The 16,031-nt window shown below is 33.4% G+C and overlaps 1 protein-coding gene across 1 annotated transcript; it reads left to right on the top strand.

Moving 5' to 3' along the window:
- The first annotated feature begins 9,183 nt into the window (after positions 1-9,183).
- LOC114170258 lies at positions 9,184-14,602 on the top strand. Its single transcript, XM_028055745.1, has 7 exons — positions 9,184-9,288; positions 9,714-9,776; positions 10,284-10,917; positions 11,114-11,593; positions 11,797-11,931; positions 12,993-13,264; positions 13,463-14,602. Exons 1-7 carry the CDS (start codon positions 9,184-9,186, stop codon positions 14,600-14,602), a joined length of 2,829 nt encoding a protein of 942 aa, XP_027911546.1.
- The last annotated feature ends 1,429 nt before the right edge of the window (positions 14,603-16,031 follow it).

The raw sequence follows: 16,031 nt of genomic DNA, 5'->3' as shown, positions 1-16,031 counted from the left end.
TGTGTATCGTTGTTTTTTCAGGTTAAAAATGTTAAAAACTAAAATAATAGATGTTATAAAAAGTTGTTATCAAATAATAATTATAAAAAAATGTTATTATTAAATTTTATAATATTATAATTTGATAGTACTTGAAGGTAATTATTATTTCTTACATGAAATTATTTTATAAATAATAAAATTAATAAATATATTAATAAAGTAAAATCCATAAAAAAACAATTTAAGAAAATATTAAATAGGAATGTATTATAAATTTAGATTATATGTAAACTACTCAAGAAAATAGATTATACTACTTCTTTGAGTTTCTATAGTGCAATATTAAGCCGTACCTGGTCATATGATTAATAGAACACATACATAAACATACAATACTAGTGTAATTACACTCCTTCCATAATCAAAGTATGTCAAAACTACATAAGTTTTTAAAGATTTTTCAAAATACACTTGAAGACAAATAATTATACTATTTCATATACTTATATACATTCTTCACAAAGACAACTTCAAAGATGACCTTCAATCTACTACCTAGCCTTATCACCACCTATAGTCTTGTATTTTCACACCATGAAAGCGATCATAGCAAAAGGGACACAACAACCAACACAAATTAGGATAAACTAATGATAAAATTTTAGAAATCATAACAATCAATTGAATTCAAAATAGTACTATTAAGTACAGACTTTGCATTTCAAATTTCATTCATAAATAGATAACCTTTAAGCTCAATTTATCTGGATTTATGCATCCACTCAAACTCTAGAAGCTTTGCTTTATCGTGTAAAATGAAATCCTTACTATTATAGTTTCCAGTAGTGGTATTTGGTTCTCTTCTCTCAAGACAAAGTGAGTTCACTTATAGCCTAACATAAATGAAGTCCACTACTTCAAGACTAGCTATAAGAACCTCATTCCCTCTTCACCACCTATACTCTTTTCTCTATGTGAGTTTGTGATTCTACTAGAGTATAAAGATATCTTCCAATGAGTCTCCCTAGTGAATGCATAACACTAAACTCACGCATCATACCATTTATCCTTAGGAATGATGCAACTACATAATTCTCATAAAAACAAAAATATCATGAATTAGCTCCTCAAATAATTCAAATATGAATTTCATAGACTCACCCAATGACTACATACACTTGCTTAAAGAGTAACCCTTGAAGCTTAGCTCGCCCAATGACTAAATGTCTCGCTTAGCGAGTCTAGCACTAGAACCAAATTCTAGTTAATTCGCCTAGTAAGAAAGACTCACTCAGCGAGTGTAAGACCCGAGAAAATTAATTAATTAAATAAATAATTAATTAATAAATGCAGGTAGTGGGAGCCTTTATGACAATTAATGGTCGCTTGGATGATGTGGAAAAGTACTACCTCAAGTAGTTGATAGTACTTGATTATGTTAAGAGGACTTGGGTTTAAGTCATATGTATGCTAATTGTGTGTTATTTTAAGTGTTTATTATTTTAATAATATGTTTGATCATGATGAGTGATAATATAATCCTAGATTTATAAGAATTATCATGAAACATGTATTGGTTGAATTGGTTATGCATTGACTTGACATTGGCATGAAAGTGGGTTTGAACCTGGATAAGCCCAAATTAAACTTTCTTTTTGCCAAATTTCATTTTGGCATGAATGGGAAAGACCAGGGAACCTTAGCCGTCTTGAAGGCAAGTGGAGGGGCTGGAAAACTCATGTAGTAATGGTTTTTAAAAGGCAATTACACCATTAGTGATTGAAATTTGTTTTCTAGCATTAACCACAATTAAGTCATGATTAAAGAGGCTATTGAGGGAAAGAGAGAGCAGTAGCTGGACTGATTAAATGAGAAGGAGGGCTGATTAGAGGAAGAACTAAGAGGCCATTGTTGATCAAGGGGAGACTTCAAACTATCAAGTGTAGCAAGGAATTCTAGCTTAGGGACCTGAATCCTTTACATTTTATGTGAATTGTTAAATTACATATTGTATGATATAATTGTGGTTCTGGAAAGCCTCAAAATTCTGAGTTTCTGGAAATTTTCAGAAACTATCTGGCAGGCCTTCAAAGCCGTTAGGCGGTGATTAACACCCGCCAAGCGACGCAAGCCAAAATTAACTCGTTTTTGCTGTTTTGGGTTTTTTGGTTGGATTTTGAATGAGGAAAAAGGAGTTGCATCTGTTGGTCGATTTATGGATGATAGAAATTGTTGAATTACGTTGCAATCAGGAGTTAATTGAAGGAAATTCTAAGAACGCTTATTTTAGAGTTGGAAATTTGGGGTTTTAGAGGTTATGGGATTAATTGGGGTCTGAATTGTACTGGATACAATCTAAGTTTAGAAATCGTGTAACTGTAAGCATTATTAATGGTGGTGGTGAGGAAATAGGCAGAGAAAGATGATTGGGTTGTTTTTAGGGTCTTCGAAGGTGTAGAGATTCTGGGTTTTTACCCAGAAATGTATACATCGCCTGGCGGCACGAGTTCTGTCACTAGGCGCCAGCGTAGTACAAGTTGGTACTGCGTGGCTGCGAGGTGCAATGTAGAGTTAGGAAAATCTGTTGGATAAAATTGATTATGAGAGATGATATGGGAACTTGTAGACAAAGGCCTAGTGAGGTAATATGTATGGACTAATAATGAGATATGATTCATAGTGTGGTTTTGGTAAATTCCAAGAAATGAGTTGGCTGTAGGATATCCAAATAGGAGATAGGTGACTTGGAAAATGTTCAAAATGAGGTTATGGCAAAAAATATTACGATAACGCATAATCAGTGGAAATGTGAGGGGGTTATAGGTTTTAAGTTGCTGGAACTATGGAGTCTATAGTAGTCCTAGCTTATGATAGAATCCAAAGTCAAGTATGGTTCCAATGTGTAAAGAGACGATGATTATACATAATTTGGTATAAGTTCTATTATGGTGTAATATGACTCATGGTGAGTTGGTAGATTACTTGTTTGTAGTTAAGGTTAAATTGTGATGAATTGGGGAGTGGGAAACTTGGTTCTGCAGAGTGCAAAAACAATTAAAATCACATTACTGGTGTAGCGTCTGGCGGTAAGAACTAAACTACTAGGCGATAGCTACAAACGTAGAGGGCCCTATAACACATGGCGCCTAGAATTGAGGGTGGTCTAACTAGGCAATGTCTGCAAGGTCAGAAGATTCAGAGGTGCGTAGCGCCTAGCGGCACGAGACTTCCGTCAGGCGGTCTGAAGCTGAATTTCGCCTAGTGGCTTAGTAGCAACGCTAGGCGATAATACAAAGGCATGACTTGTGATTTGTTTACTTTGAGTGTGCGTGGTCTACAAGGCTCTAGTGATACCTTAAAGATCAGCTTGTTGGAGTGTTCCTTGAGTTGTGGCTCCAAACATATCCCTTGAGTTGTGGCTCGGGATAGGGTTTAAGCACGTGACATTCCTTGAGTTATGGCTTGGAATGACATCTCTTGAGTTGTGGCTCGAGATAGCGGATGAACACGAGGAATTCTTGAGTTGTGGCTCAGATTGGTGAGTAATGTCGGTGTAAGTATGCAAGTTGTGGCTCGTATGGATGGGTCTAGAAGATTGCCCTCCTCGGTAGTTAGCTGACGAGTTTGGTAGTCTTGGGACATTACGAACTATGTTCGTATTGGGAACTCCACCTGGCGTTACGGAGTGTGGTCCGTAGCATGTTCCCGCACTTATTCTACAAGTTGTGGCTTGTAGGTGTGGCAGCAAATGCATCTAAAGGTATTCATCCAAAGGCGTAGAACATGGATAACATGGTGGTGGCCATGAGGAATGGAATCAAAGGATGGAGTTCCTTTGATAAGTGTATGATTATATATGTTTGAATTATATATATATATATATATATATGTTGTTATACTATTAGCTCACCCTATCTATTTGTCCTCGGCGATGATCGTGTATTGCGTTACACATGAGCAGATGATGTTGCAGGTGGATCTAGTGAGACATAGAGCCGAAGTGTGGGCTATTCTTGGGGATTTTTCTACGATGTTTTACTGCATTATGGTTTTGAATAATTGTATAAACCTTTACATTATCATATTGGGATATTGCATTTGAGTTTTATCAAGTATTGATTTTGAATTACTTTTTGTTGTAATAAGTTTTTTTTAAATGGAGTTATAATAAATGAGATTTCATTTATATTTATATTTTATTTTATTAAAATTAGTAATACCGACCTAGATGTTACAGCGAGTTCCAATCCTTCTTATTCTCCACCAAAAATCAAATTCAACATTCGTTCAGCGAGAGTTTGCTCACCCAACAACCACACTTTCCCTTACTCTTTGTCAAATTCATTTTTCGTTGTTGCTCAGTAGGAATGGGGTTCGTCCAACGAGTCTGCAAAATTGTAGACAATATTAACTTGCAATTGATAGTGTCCAACACAACCTAAATATTTTTCACATGTTTCAAACCATTTACCAACACACCAAAGGTAAGAAAAATCACTAATACGAGTCGTAACATGCCACAATGACATATTATACAACATAGAATTTCAATTCTCACATGAACTTGAAATTAAATATTCCTTCATCTCATAAATTCAATTCACCCCAAATCAACATACCAATTCAATCGTACAATTCAATTCATTCTAAAATCAACCAGCACATAAGGATTTGAATAACAAAAATCATAAAGGATTTAAATTAGTTTCCCTCACCTCAAATGAAAACCTTAAGTTCCTCAACACCTTTCCATAGCTTTCATCCACCACAAAAGGCCTATCTACACCCACAAGAAGGTCAAATTAATGATATGAGAGCATGGTTGGATTCACCAACACACAAAGAGATCATAGGAGTAAAACAAATCCCCATGCAATTAAGAAAACTTCAAGAAATTGGGAAAATATGAATTGAACTCCTAAAAACAAGGAATAAGAGAATTTACTCTATTCTTGATTTTGATCGGTGAGATTTGTAGAGTTCTATGAGGTGATCTCAACAACAGACTCTAATCGAAGAACATATGAGGTATGAGTGAAATTTCAAAGAGAGAAGGCATGAAACATTTCTTTAAGGGAAACGTTTTCTTATAGAAAAAGGTAATTGCGTGTGCTAGGTTTTCTTAATACGATGCTTATATAATTTTACCCATTTATTACATATTAAGAAAAGAAGATACTACCCAAATTACTACATTACCCATTTTCTTTTATTGACATGTGTCATAAAAATTAGTTTTTTCGTCATTTTAAAACTATGGTACAAAAGGACCCGGGTTCAAATCCTACAAAAGTCAATTTGTTTTTATTTTTTCATTTATTTATGATTTAAACTATAATATTAATTATAAATAATATTATTATTTGTAATATTTTTATAAGTATTAGTATTTATAATTATTAATAATATTATTTATAGTGATAGTAGTAAAATTATAACAAATATTAGTATTATAATAATAATATTTGTTATTATTATTATATGTTACTATTATATATTATTACTATTAGTATTCTTAACATTATTAATAGTAAAGTTATTACTCTTATTTGTAATATATAATATTATTATTACTATATATTTTTGTTAGTAATTATGTCTTAATTTTTATTATATTATGATAAATTATTTATTTGTCTTAAACTTAAAAAAATAGGTATATTGATAAATATAAGTTTAAAATTTTACTCCAACATTTCATTGTTGATGTTCATACCCATTCAAATAAGAAGGATTTTTTGACCATTATTGAATTATGTCAATCTTTGACAAAAACAAACAAATTATAGATATTTTACTTGATTGATTGTGTAATTCATTTTATTTAACTCTTAATGTTTCATTATCTACAACGAAGATTATCAAAACAAAATTCGGAATAAGATGAAAGATGAATTTCTTGAACACAATATGGTTATTTACATTCAAAAAGGAATAACTGGAAATTTTTATTCTGAATAAATTATTGATGAGTCCAAAATTTTTTACTATAAATTACTTTGGCTCCCCCAAAATTATTGCTCAAGATCCATCACGGGTTATTATTCTCAACTATAATTAATAATCATTATTACTATCAACTATAAATATTATTATCATTATTATTAATTATAATTATTTCTATTATTATATTAATATTATTATTATTAATAAGAACAATAATTATTATAATAGTTATTATTTTTATTGTTAGATACACATTTTACTTTTACTTACTATATAGGAATCATGTTTCAATTACTTGTCATTTTTATTTGTTTTGTTGTTCATTTATCTTTTCATTTGAACAAATATTTCAATTAAAAAAATAGTTACTAAAATTAGTAAAATAATAAAATTGAAAAATATTTTTTTAATTATAAATAATTATTTAAATTTAAAATATAATAATTAAGAGGATAAAATTGATAAAATAAAAAAGGACACCAAAGATGTTTATCTCTTTATATATGGAGTTGTATTAATATTTTTTTTATCACTACGCGATATTATTATAGTGGTATTATTATTATTATTATTACTAGTGTAAACACAGGCGCTATCGCGCCTGTGTGTACGCATTTTTTAAATTATATTAATAATTGATGATATTGTAATGTTATTAATTTAATAAACAAAATAAAAGTATATTTATAAAAAATAAAATAAAATGTACGGAAAAAATAAGAGAAAAATAATTGTTGATGAATAGTAAGAGAAAAAAAGAAAAAAGAGATAAGTAAATAATTTTATAAAAACTTGTAAAAGTAACCGTTAATTTTTAAAAATTTAATAAATAATTAAATTATAAAGGGTAAAGTTGGAATTATGAAATGTGGACACAAAAGAGGGAATCCCCTTTATATATAGTTATAGATTATAGTTAGACACAAATTTTACTTTTATTTACTAGGAGATCATATTTCAATTATTTACTCTTTGTATTTGTTTTTTTATTCATTTTATCTCTATATCTTGGTATTTTTGAATTGAAAAAAATTTGTTACTAAAATTAGTAGAATGATAAAACTGACAAATAATTTTTTATTATGAATAATTATTTAAAAATAATAAATAATAATTATGAGGATAAAATTGTAAAAACAAAAAATGTCATAAAAAATGTGTCTCTTTATATATTTAGTTTGTGAGAACCTAGAAAATCACATTAAAAGAGTGTTTGTGTTTAAAATAATGAGATCCTATTATTATTATTATTTTAATAATAAACCACTTATATATAAATAGAAATTTCATAAAAGGATTTCATTATTTAGAAAACACCATCTCTCTAAAACTCCGTGCTCTAAATTCTCTCTGACTTCTCTCTAAAATATCTTACCATTCTCTCATCCTTTTTGAAATCAGAGACCGCCAGAGTGATCACTACGGTGAGATCTCCAAGTCTGTTCGATCAGAACCTTGAATTCAGTAAGTTATAATTCTGCTCTTTTCTCGGTCTTTTCTTGAAAACCTTGCATATGTTGTAATTTGTATCGCATGTGAGGTTTGCGTATCTTGTAAAAAAATTCTCGGTCGATCAGTGGCTCTAATGATGTTCTTTGATCATGTTTCTGATAATTTTAGGTTGATTTGTGAGCATCGACAATGGAAAAGGGGTTTTAGGTTTTTGGCAGTAGATTGTGCGAGTTAATCAGGTAAGGGAAACTGATAATTGAATTTAATTAGAGGATACAATGAATGTAATTGTGTGTAATTAGAATTGATTGTTTGAAGTATGATGGAATGTGAATTGTTTGATGTTTGGTATAAGTGAATTTGTGATTGCATTATGTGAATTGAGGTTGAATTGGAAAATGAACACTTGAATCATGGCTCTAATTGGTATCATCTCACTTTGCTTAAAAACCATTTTGAAAACTAGACAACACTGCCATGGAGGTGCCAATTTGGGTCATGAAATCAAGTGAAACATCTCCCAATGAAAACCAGAATATGTGTTATTTTCTGGTGTGAGGCTGAGCCTCAGAATTCAAGGTTGAGCCTTAAAAAATGCGAGAGGATCAGCACTGAGCGCCAACCCAGCGGTGCCTGGCGCTAAAAAATGCGAGAAGAATGAGGTTGAGCACCAGCCGAGCGGTGCCCTAGTGTTGGGACCCCTACAGGTCTGGAACGAAATTTTAATGCTAAGGCTGAGCATTGGAATCAGAGGCTGAGCGTTGGCTGTCAGATTTCATCTGTTTGCTATTTTGATGTGTTTCATTGCATTAACTGATCTGAAATGAATTATTTTAACTGTCTTGGTATGCTTTGAGTGAGATTGGAGGAATATGGACCTGTTGTATGTGAATTATGGAGGAATTTCATGGAGAAATTCTAAGTATGGATTAGGTAGGGTATGCAAAGACATAAGGACTCAGTTTTGGTTGGTATCCTGACGCTCCAATAACCACTAAGGCTCATATAGAGTATAATGTGTTATGTCGTGAGGAGTAGCGGGAGGTCTTAGCCATTGGACTCGATCAAGTCTTTGGCGCAAAGGAGACTTACCTGGTGTGATGATTGAGTGATAATCCCTTTAGGCCAAATTCTGCAGAGTTTGGGAATCATACACTGATGCAAGCCACCAAGAGGTCCGATGTTAATTGCATATATCTGGATAATTGAGTCTAGAGTTGAATGACGTGTGAGTATTGGAATGTTCCTGTGTGAATTTGTGATAATTGATTGTTATTATGCTCTTACTCTAATGTAACCTTCTTTAAATCATTATTAGCTTACCCTACGTGTTTTATTTTTGTCTACCCATTGTTTTATTCTTTGCAATGATCACTTAAATGTGTGAGCAGATGAGGCTGCAGGTGGAGAGTTTTCGTGTGGTGTTGATAGTGGGACTGAGCAGTAGTATCCAGAGGTCCTATAGATAGGTGTGTTTTGTAGTAAGTGGTTAGAATTTACCTTTCCTTTCTTCTAGAGGTCTTGTACATATAGTATTGTCATTACTCAGTTTTGGATGACTGTATAAGATTATACTTAACTTCCATGCTATCTGTTTTTGGTTATCACTATATAATGCTTTGTTTAGTAGTTTAAAAGTTATTAAATGAGATGTTACATTTTGGTATCAGAGCAGTAGTTCCTTAGGGGTTTGTGAGTGTGAGCTTGCTTAGTCTCCGTTGTGTGTTTTAAGTAGATGTTCCAGGTGTTATGATAGTACTCGTGGATTGAACTGATGGTTTCTTTCTCGGTGTGAATAGAGCTATGGGACCAAGGCCTCCACCTCCTCCACCAACTACGGATAACCCCAATCTTGTTAATGCTTTGGAAGCTATGGTTGTAGCTATGCAACAACAGAATGCAAACATTGTGAATCAACATAATCTAGTTATGCAATAAATGGAATCTACAAGATTGGCAGCTGAAGCCACTCAACAAAGGCATCTAGAAGCCTTACAAAAACTAAGAGAGTCTTGATTCCCAGCTGGTTCTTCACGAGTCCCTCATCCTAGATCTCAAGAATGGAGTTTAGAAGATTTTCTCCAGCATCACCCTCCCAGATTCAGTGGCAAAGTTAGTCCAGATGAGGCGAATCAATGGCTAAAAGACTTAGAGAGAATTTTTTATGCAAAGAGGTGCCCTGCAGAAAATAGACTGGCCTATGCAGAGTATCTTTTAGCTGGAGAGGCAGTGCATTGGTGGTCTAGTATGAAGATGATGTTAGAAGACAGTAGAGAGGACATCACATAGGATTTATTCAAGAAGAAGTTTTATGCAGAATATTTCCTTGACAGTGTGAGATATGCAAAGGAGGTAGAATTCTTGCAACTCTTGCAAGGAAACTTGTCAATGTCAGGGTATGCGGAAAAGTTTAAACATCTGGGCCGGTTTCACACTTTGCGCATGGATAAAGAATGGCAGTGTAGAAAAATTGAGAATGGATTGAGCGGAGATCTTAAGCTTATGATAGCTCCTCTCTCCATTAAGGAATTTCCAACACTAGTAGAGAAAGCCCGAGTTATGGAGAAGTTGAGTCTCAACAGTCATCTCAACAAGGAGTAGGAGGGCCATCTAGGCCCAGGGTCATAAATGAAGAAAGGAAGAAGCCATACTCTAGGCCACCACATCAAGGGCCTAAGAGATTCTCAACACAGCCACCACCTCAATCGTTCAAATCACAGTGTTTTCAATGTGGGGGACCGCACCTGAGAAGTGCTTGCCCACAGCTTGCTAGAGGGAGGACATGCCACAGTTGCGGCAAAGAGGGACACTTTGTCAAGGATTGTCCATCAGGCAGAGGCCTAGTCTCAAGGCCTACAGTCCAGTCACAGACTCCTCATAAGTGAGGGAATGAGAGACCCCAGGCTGCGGGTAGAGTATATGCTTTGACGGGGGCAGAAGTTGCAAGTTCAGGTAATCTTATTGTTGGCTCATGTGTGATTGCTGGTATGAGTTTGTGTGTTCTATATGATTCTGGAGCAACACATTCCTTTGAGTCAGAATCTAGAGTTCAAGAGTTGGGTTTGCCAGTTAAGGAGCTACAGTATGATCTGACTGTATCCACTCCAGCGTCGGGTTTAGTCAAGACATCTACCTTATGTGCTAGATGCCCCATTGTGATTGAGGGACGTCGATTCAAGGTAAATCTGGTGTGTTTACCCTTGAAAGACTTGGATGTAATCTTAGGAATGGATTGGTTATCTGCCAACCACATTCTTATAGATTGCAATGAGACAAAGTTGTTGTTTCCTAATCCTAAGGATGAGAAGTTGTTGTCTTCACAACAAATTGCCAGAGAAGCTAAAGAAGGGTCTCAATGTTTTCTTATTCTGACTCAACTATCAATTGAGGAAAGAGATGTGTATGCCAAGATACCAGTTGTAGAGGAGTTTGCTGATGTTTTTCCCGAAGATGTACTAAGATTGCCTCCGAAGAGGCAAGTAGAGTTTTCTATTGATTTGGTGCCTGAAGCAGGACCAATATCAATATCTCCATATCGTATGGCTCCAACAGAGTTAGCATAATTAAAGAAGCAGATAGAAGAATTGTTAGAAAAATAGTTCATCAGACCAAGTGTATAACCTTTGGGAGCACCAGTGCTGCTAGTGAAGAAGAAGGACGGCGGTTCCCGACTATGCGTGGATTATAGGCAACTGAACAAATTAACCATTAAGAATAAATATTTGTTACCAAGGACAGTTACAGGGGGCTATTGTTTTCTCTAAAATAGATCTGAGATCGGGTTATCACCTAATTCTGGTCAAGTCTGATGATGTGCAGAAGACGGCCTTCAGGTCTAGATACGGGCATTATGAATATGTAGTTATGCTTTTTGGTGTGACAAACGCCCCTGCTCTGTTTATGGATTTCATGAACAAAATTTTCAGGCCTTTTCTTGACAAGTTTGTGGTGGTCTTCATTGATGATATCTTGATCTATTCTAAGACTCAAGAAGATCATATAGAACATCTGAGGACAATTCTAAGTATTTTGAGAGAAAAGAAGTCATATGCCAAACTGTCTAAATGTGATTTTTGGATGAAAGAGGTTCAATTCTTGGGGCATGTAATATCGGCGCTTGGTATTGCTGTGGACCCTTCTAAAGTAGAAGCCGTGTTACAGTGGGAACGCCCGAAATCCGTCATGGAGATAAGAAGCTTTGTGGGGTTGGCAGGTTACTACAGGAGATTTATTGAAGGATTCTCTAAAATAATAGCCCCGTTAACACAGCTAACCTGCAAGGATCAGCCATTTTCTTGGACAGACCACTGTGAGGAGAGTTTTCAAATGTTGAAGCAAAAGTTGACAAGCACCCCAGTGCTAATAATCCAAACACCAGTAAATCCTTTGAAGTATTTTGTGATGCTTCTATTCAAGGATTGGGATGCGTGTTAATGCAAGAGAAGAAAGTAGTGGCATATGCTTCTAGGAAATTGAAGGTTCAGGAGAAAAACTATCTTACTCATGACTTAGAGTTAGCAGTAGTGGTGTGTAGAGATGTCAACGGGGCGGGTAGGGTACGGGTAGTAGCTCCCCCGTACCCTACCCACTAGATAAATATCTGCCTCGTACCCGTACCCATATCCGTCGGGTATCCGTTATGCGGGTACCCGCCTATTTTTTTCATATCCGCGGGTATCCATGGGTACCCGCGGGTATTTACAAAATTATTAAAATATAAATATTTAATCATAAATTCAAATAAAATAAAATAAAATACATCATTGTCATAAATTTTAAATAAAGTTCAAATAAACTCAAGTTCATACAAGTATAAATAATTATAAAAGTAGATATAAAATGACGTTCAACACAATGAAAATTCTTTAATTAATGTTTTGATCAAAAAGTTCACTTTCTCCAATTGATTCCTAAAAAATAAACAAAATAAACAAATAATAAACCCCAATTGCCACGTGCCAAATATTCTTATTTTGATTCCATCATTTGACAACAAGCATACCATAAACGTTATTGTCTATATAGGATTTGATGTATATGCCCAATTTCAAATAAAGGAAAGAGAAGAATGTCAGGGGTGTACTTGGAAGAAGACAACGTACCAATACTATTGAAGTTTTAAGAATGAAGATAGAAGACAAGATGTGCAACTTAGAAAAAATTAGGCCAGAATATTTTTTACTAATATATATATATATATATATATATATATATATATATATATATATATATATAAAGGTATTTTTGTGAATTAAAATTTAGCGAGTACGGGTATCCACGGGTACAGATACTATGATACCCATACCTGCCCCGTTAACATGCGGGTATCAAAAATACCCGTACCCACGGGTAACGGGTATCCATTTTTAATATCCGTTTTCTACCCATTGCGGGTTTTATCTGTGGATATCCGCGGGTACGGATTTTTTTGACATCCCTAGTGGTGTGTGCTCTAAAGACTTGACGACACTACCTGTACGGTTCACAGTTCCAAGTCTTCAGTGACCACAAGAGTTTAAAGTATCTATTTGATCAGAAAGAGTTGAATATGCAACAACGACGATGGATGAAATTCTTAAAAGACTATGACTTTGAATTAATTTATCATCCAGGAAAAGCCAATGTGGTGGTTGATGCTTTAAGCAGGAAAAGAATGCATGCTTCTGCTATGATGATAAAGGAGGGTGAGTTGGTGGAGAAATTTAGAGACATGCAGTTACATGTGTCATTGGGGAAGGAAGTCATCAAATGTAGTCACTTGACTATAACTAGTGATTTTCTTGAGTTAGTAAAAGAAAAGAAGCTGTCAGATTCTAAAATACAAAAAATAGTGAATTTGCTCGGGTCTGAAAAAGCTAAAGACTTTGTGATGGGAGTAGATGAGGTACTGAGATTTAAAAACCAAGTTTGCATACCATAAAACCCAGAGTTGAAGCATATCATTCTTGAATAAGGGCACAAGAGCCACCTTAGCATGCACCCCGGCATGACTAAGATGTACCATGACTTAAAAGAGTCCTTTTGGTGGTCAGGAATGAAGCATGATGTAGCTCAATTCATATCTTCCTGTTTGACTTGTCAGAAAGCAAAGGTGGAACACCAAAAACCGGAAGGGATGTTGCATCAGTTGGAAATACCAGTTTGGAAGTGGGACAACATTGCTATGGATTTTGTCACCCACCTGCCACGATCCGTTCGGAATCATGATGCTATTTGGGTGATAGTAGATCGGCTGACTAAAAGTGCCCACTTTCTAGTAGTTAACTTGAGGATGCTAATGGATAAACTGGCACAGTTGTATATCAGAGAAATAGTGAGGCTACATGGTGTACCTTCGAGTATAATGTCAGATAGAGACTCTATATTTACTTCTAGATTTTGGCAAACTTTGCAAAATGCCTTGGGTAGTAGACTAACCACGAGTTCTGCTTACCACCCTCAGACTGATGAGCAATCTGAGAGAACAATACAATCACTAGAGGATCTACTAAGGACTTGCGTGCTAGACCATATGGGAGGATGGGATGAAGTATTGCCTCTAGTAGAATTTACATACAATAATAGCTACCATGCAAGTATCGGTATGACGCCTTATGAGGCTCTCGATGGTAGGAGATGCAGAACTCCGTTATGCTGGTATCAGGAAGGTGAGGCAGTGTTGTTGGGACCGAAATTGTTGAAGCAAACCTCAGAAAAAGTATCCAAAATAAGAGACAGGATGATGAAAGCCTCATTGAGCAGACAAAAGTCGTATGCGGATCGAAGAAGAAGACCTTTAGAGTTTTCAACAGGGGACCATGTTTTCTTGAGAGTAACTCCAACCACTAGTGTGGGAAGGGCTATTCGTTCAAGAAAACTCTCTCCTAAGTTTATTGGCCCATATCAAGTACTAAAGAGAATTGGACCAGTGGCGTATGAGATCGTCTTACCCCCTCAACTAGCTAATCTTCATTCTGTATTCCATGTTTCTCAACTGAGAAAGTACGTGCTTGATGCATCACATGTGTTGGAAATGGAAGATTTTCCAATCAGAGAAGATCTCACCGTGGATGTGCAACTTGTTGCAATAGAGGATCACCAGAGGAAACAACTTAAGGGGAGAACCATCAGTTTAGTCAAGGTTGTGTGGAATAGGAGAACAGGTGACTCTATTTGGGAATTAGAAGAGGATATGAGACAATCTTATCCACATCTATTCTCTGGTAAGATATATTATAGTTAGACACACATCTTAAATTAATTTACTACGAGATTGTAATTCAATTACTTTTTTTTATTTGTTTTGTTGTTAATGTATATCTTTATATATAATTATATATTATTATAGTTGACATTAGCCTTAGTGTTAGCATTAATATTAATATTTATAGCATAAATATTATTATTATTATTGGTATCATTATTATTTTTATTATTATTACTATTCATAATGGTGTTATTATTATAAAGTGTGCTTTTTTTAATTATAGAAAACGTTGTTATATTAAATACTTTTGCTAAATAGAGTTTTAATCTTTTAAAATTTTTTTAATTTATATTAACATTATTATTAGTATTTTTAATGGTTAAATAAATATAATAACAATTATATTATTATTCTAAAAAAATTTAAAATAAAAGCAAAAAAAAATGGATCATAGGCTATTTTAATTATTTCGTAAAATCAATTAACTATATTATATTATGATATCAATTCTATTTATTATATTTAAAATTGAAATTATTATTTCATCACTTAGATTTACTAATTAATTTAATAACATCATTTACAACAATATAACTTAATTTTCATAATATTTCATTACATAATACTTTTACTATTTTTTTATTTTAATATACAAATAAAATAAATACGCTCCGGACTTACGCACACGTCAGTATACTAGTTATATTTAAAACCTTTAACTTTTAAGGGTCTCATATTATAAATGCTAACAATGAAGAAAGTTATATTTTGTAATTTTTTTTACATATTGTTTAGATTTTATTTTCTTAATACTTTGGCAGATATTTTCTATTATAACTAATTTTAATATTTTTTTTCTTACTATTATAATTGATTTTGTTTTCAATTTTATATTATTATTTAAAAAAATTTAATTTGGTCTCATTTTTTTAAAATAAATTAATGTTATTATTTTTATCAAATTAATGATAAAATAATAATAATAAATAATTTAACATAAACAATTAACAACACATCATTAATCAAAATTAAATTATTAATAGAATGGACATACTATATGAACAACAAAACTCACATATCACATAAATAACATCATCACGCTAATCTAAACAAAAGAAATTACATTCACATGTTTTAGAAAGATTAAATTATGTCTTTGGTCTTCATTTTTATTGAAAAATCTCAACTAGGTCTCTTTCTTTTTATGTGTATCAAGTTGGTTCCTATATTGAAAAATTTAATACAATGAGGTACTTTGTAACAGCAAGTTAAAGAAATGTCACGTATTAGTTCATGATTTTTTCTATTTATTTTTTTTATTTTAATTTTTTTAGATTTTTTTAAATAAATATTTGTCACATGTCAAGTTCATGTCGTGCCACATGATAGTAATAGTGTGATGTGATAGTAGTAGTGCCTCGTGTCACTATCACTCAAAGTATCATTACCTTAGTCTCAATTTCGT

Source organism: Vigna unguiculata, chromosome 11, assembly GCF_004118075.2.
Source record: "Vigna unguiculata cultivar IT97K-499-35 chromosome 11, ASM411807v1, whole genome shotgun sequence".
Lineage (NCBI taxonomy): Eukaryota > Viridiplantae > Streptophyta > Magnoliopsida > Fabales > Fabaceae > Vigna > Vigna unguiculata.
Note: the sequence above shows the minus strand (reverse complement) of the source record. Positions and strands in the feature narration are given on the sequence as shown.

Bases quoted from the DNA above. Each gene is read 5' to 3' on its own strand.
- LOC114170258 (XM_028055745.1), top strand. From the start codon at position 9,184: ATGGGACCAAGGCCTCCACCTCCTCCACCAACTACGGATAACCCCAAT. The intron at 10,918-11,113 runs GTATGGCTCCAA...TTTGTTACCAAG, and splicing joins AATATCAATATCTCCATATC to GACAGTTACAGGGGGCTATT. The intron at 11,594-11,796 runs GTTACTACAGGA...CTTCTATTCAAG, and splicing joins AAGCTTTGTGGGGTTGGCAG to GATTGGGATGCGTGTTAATG.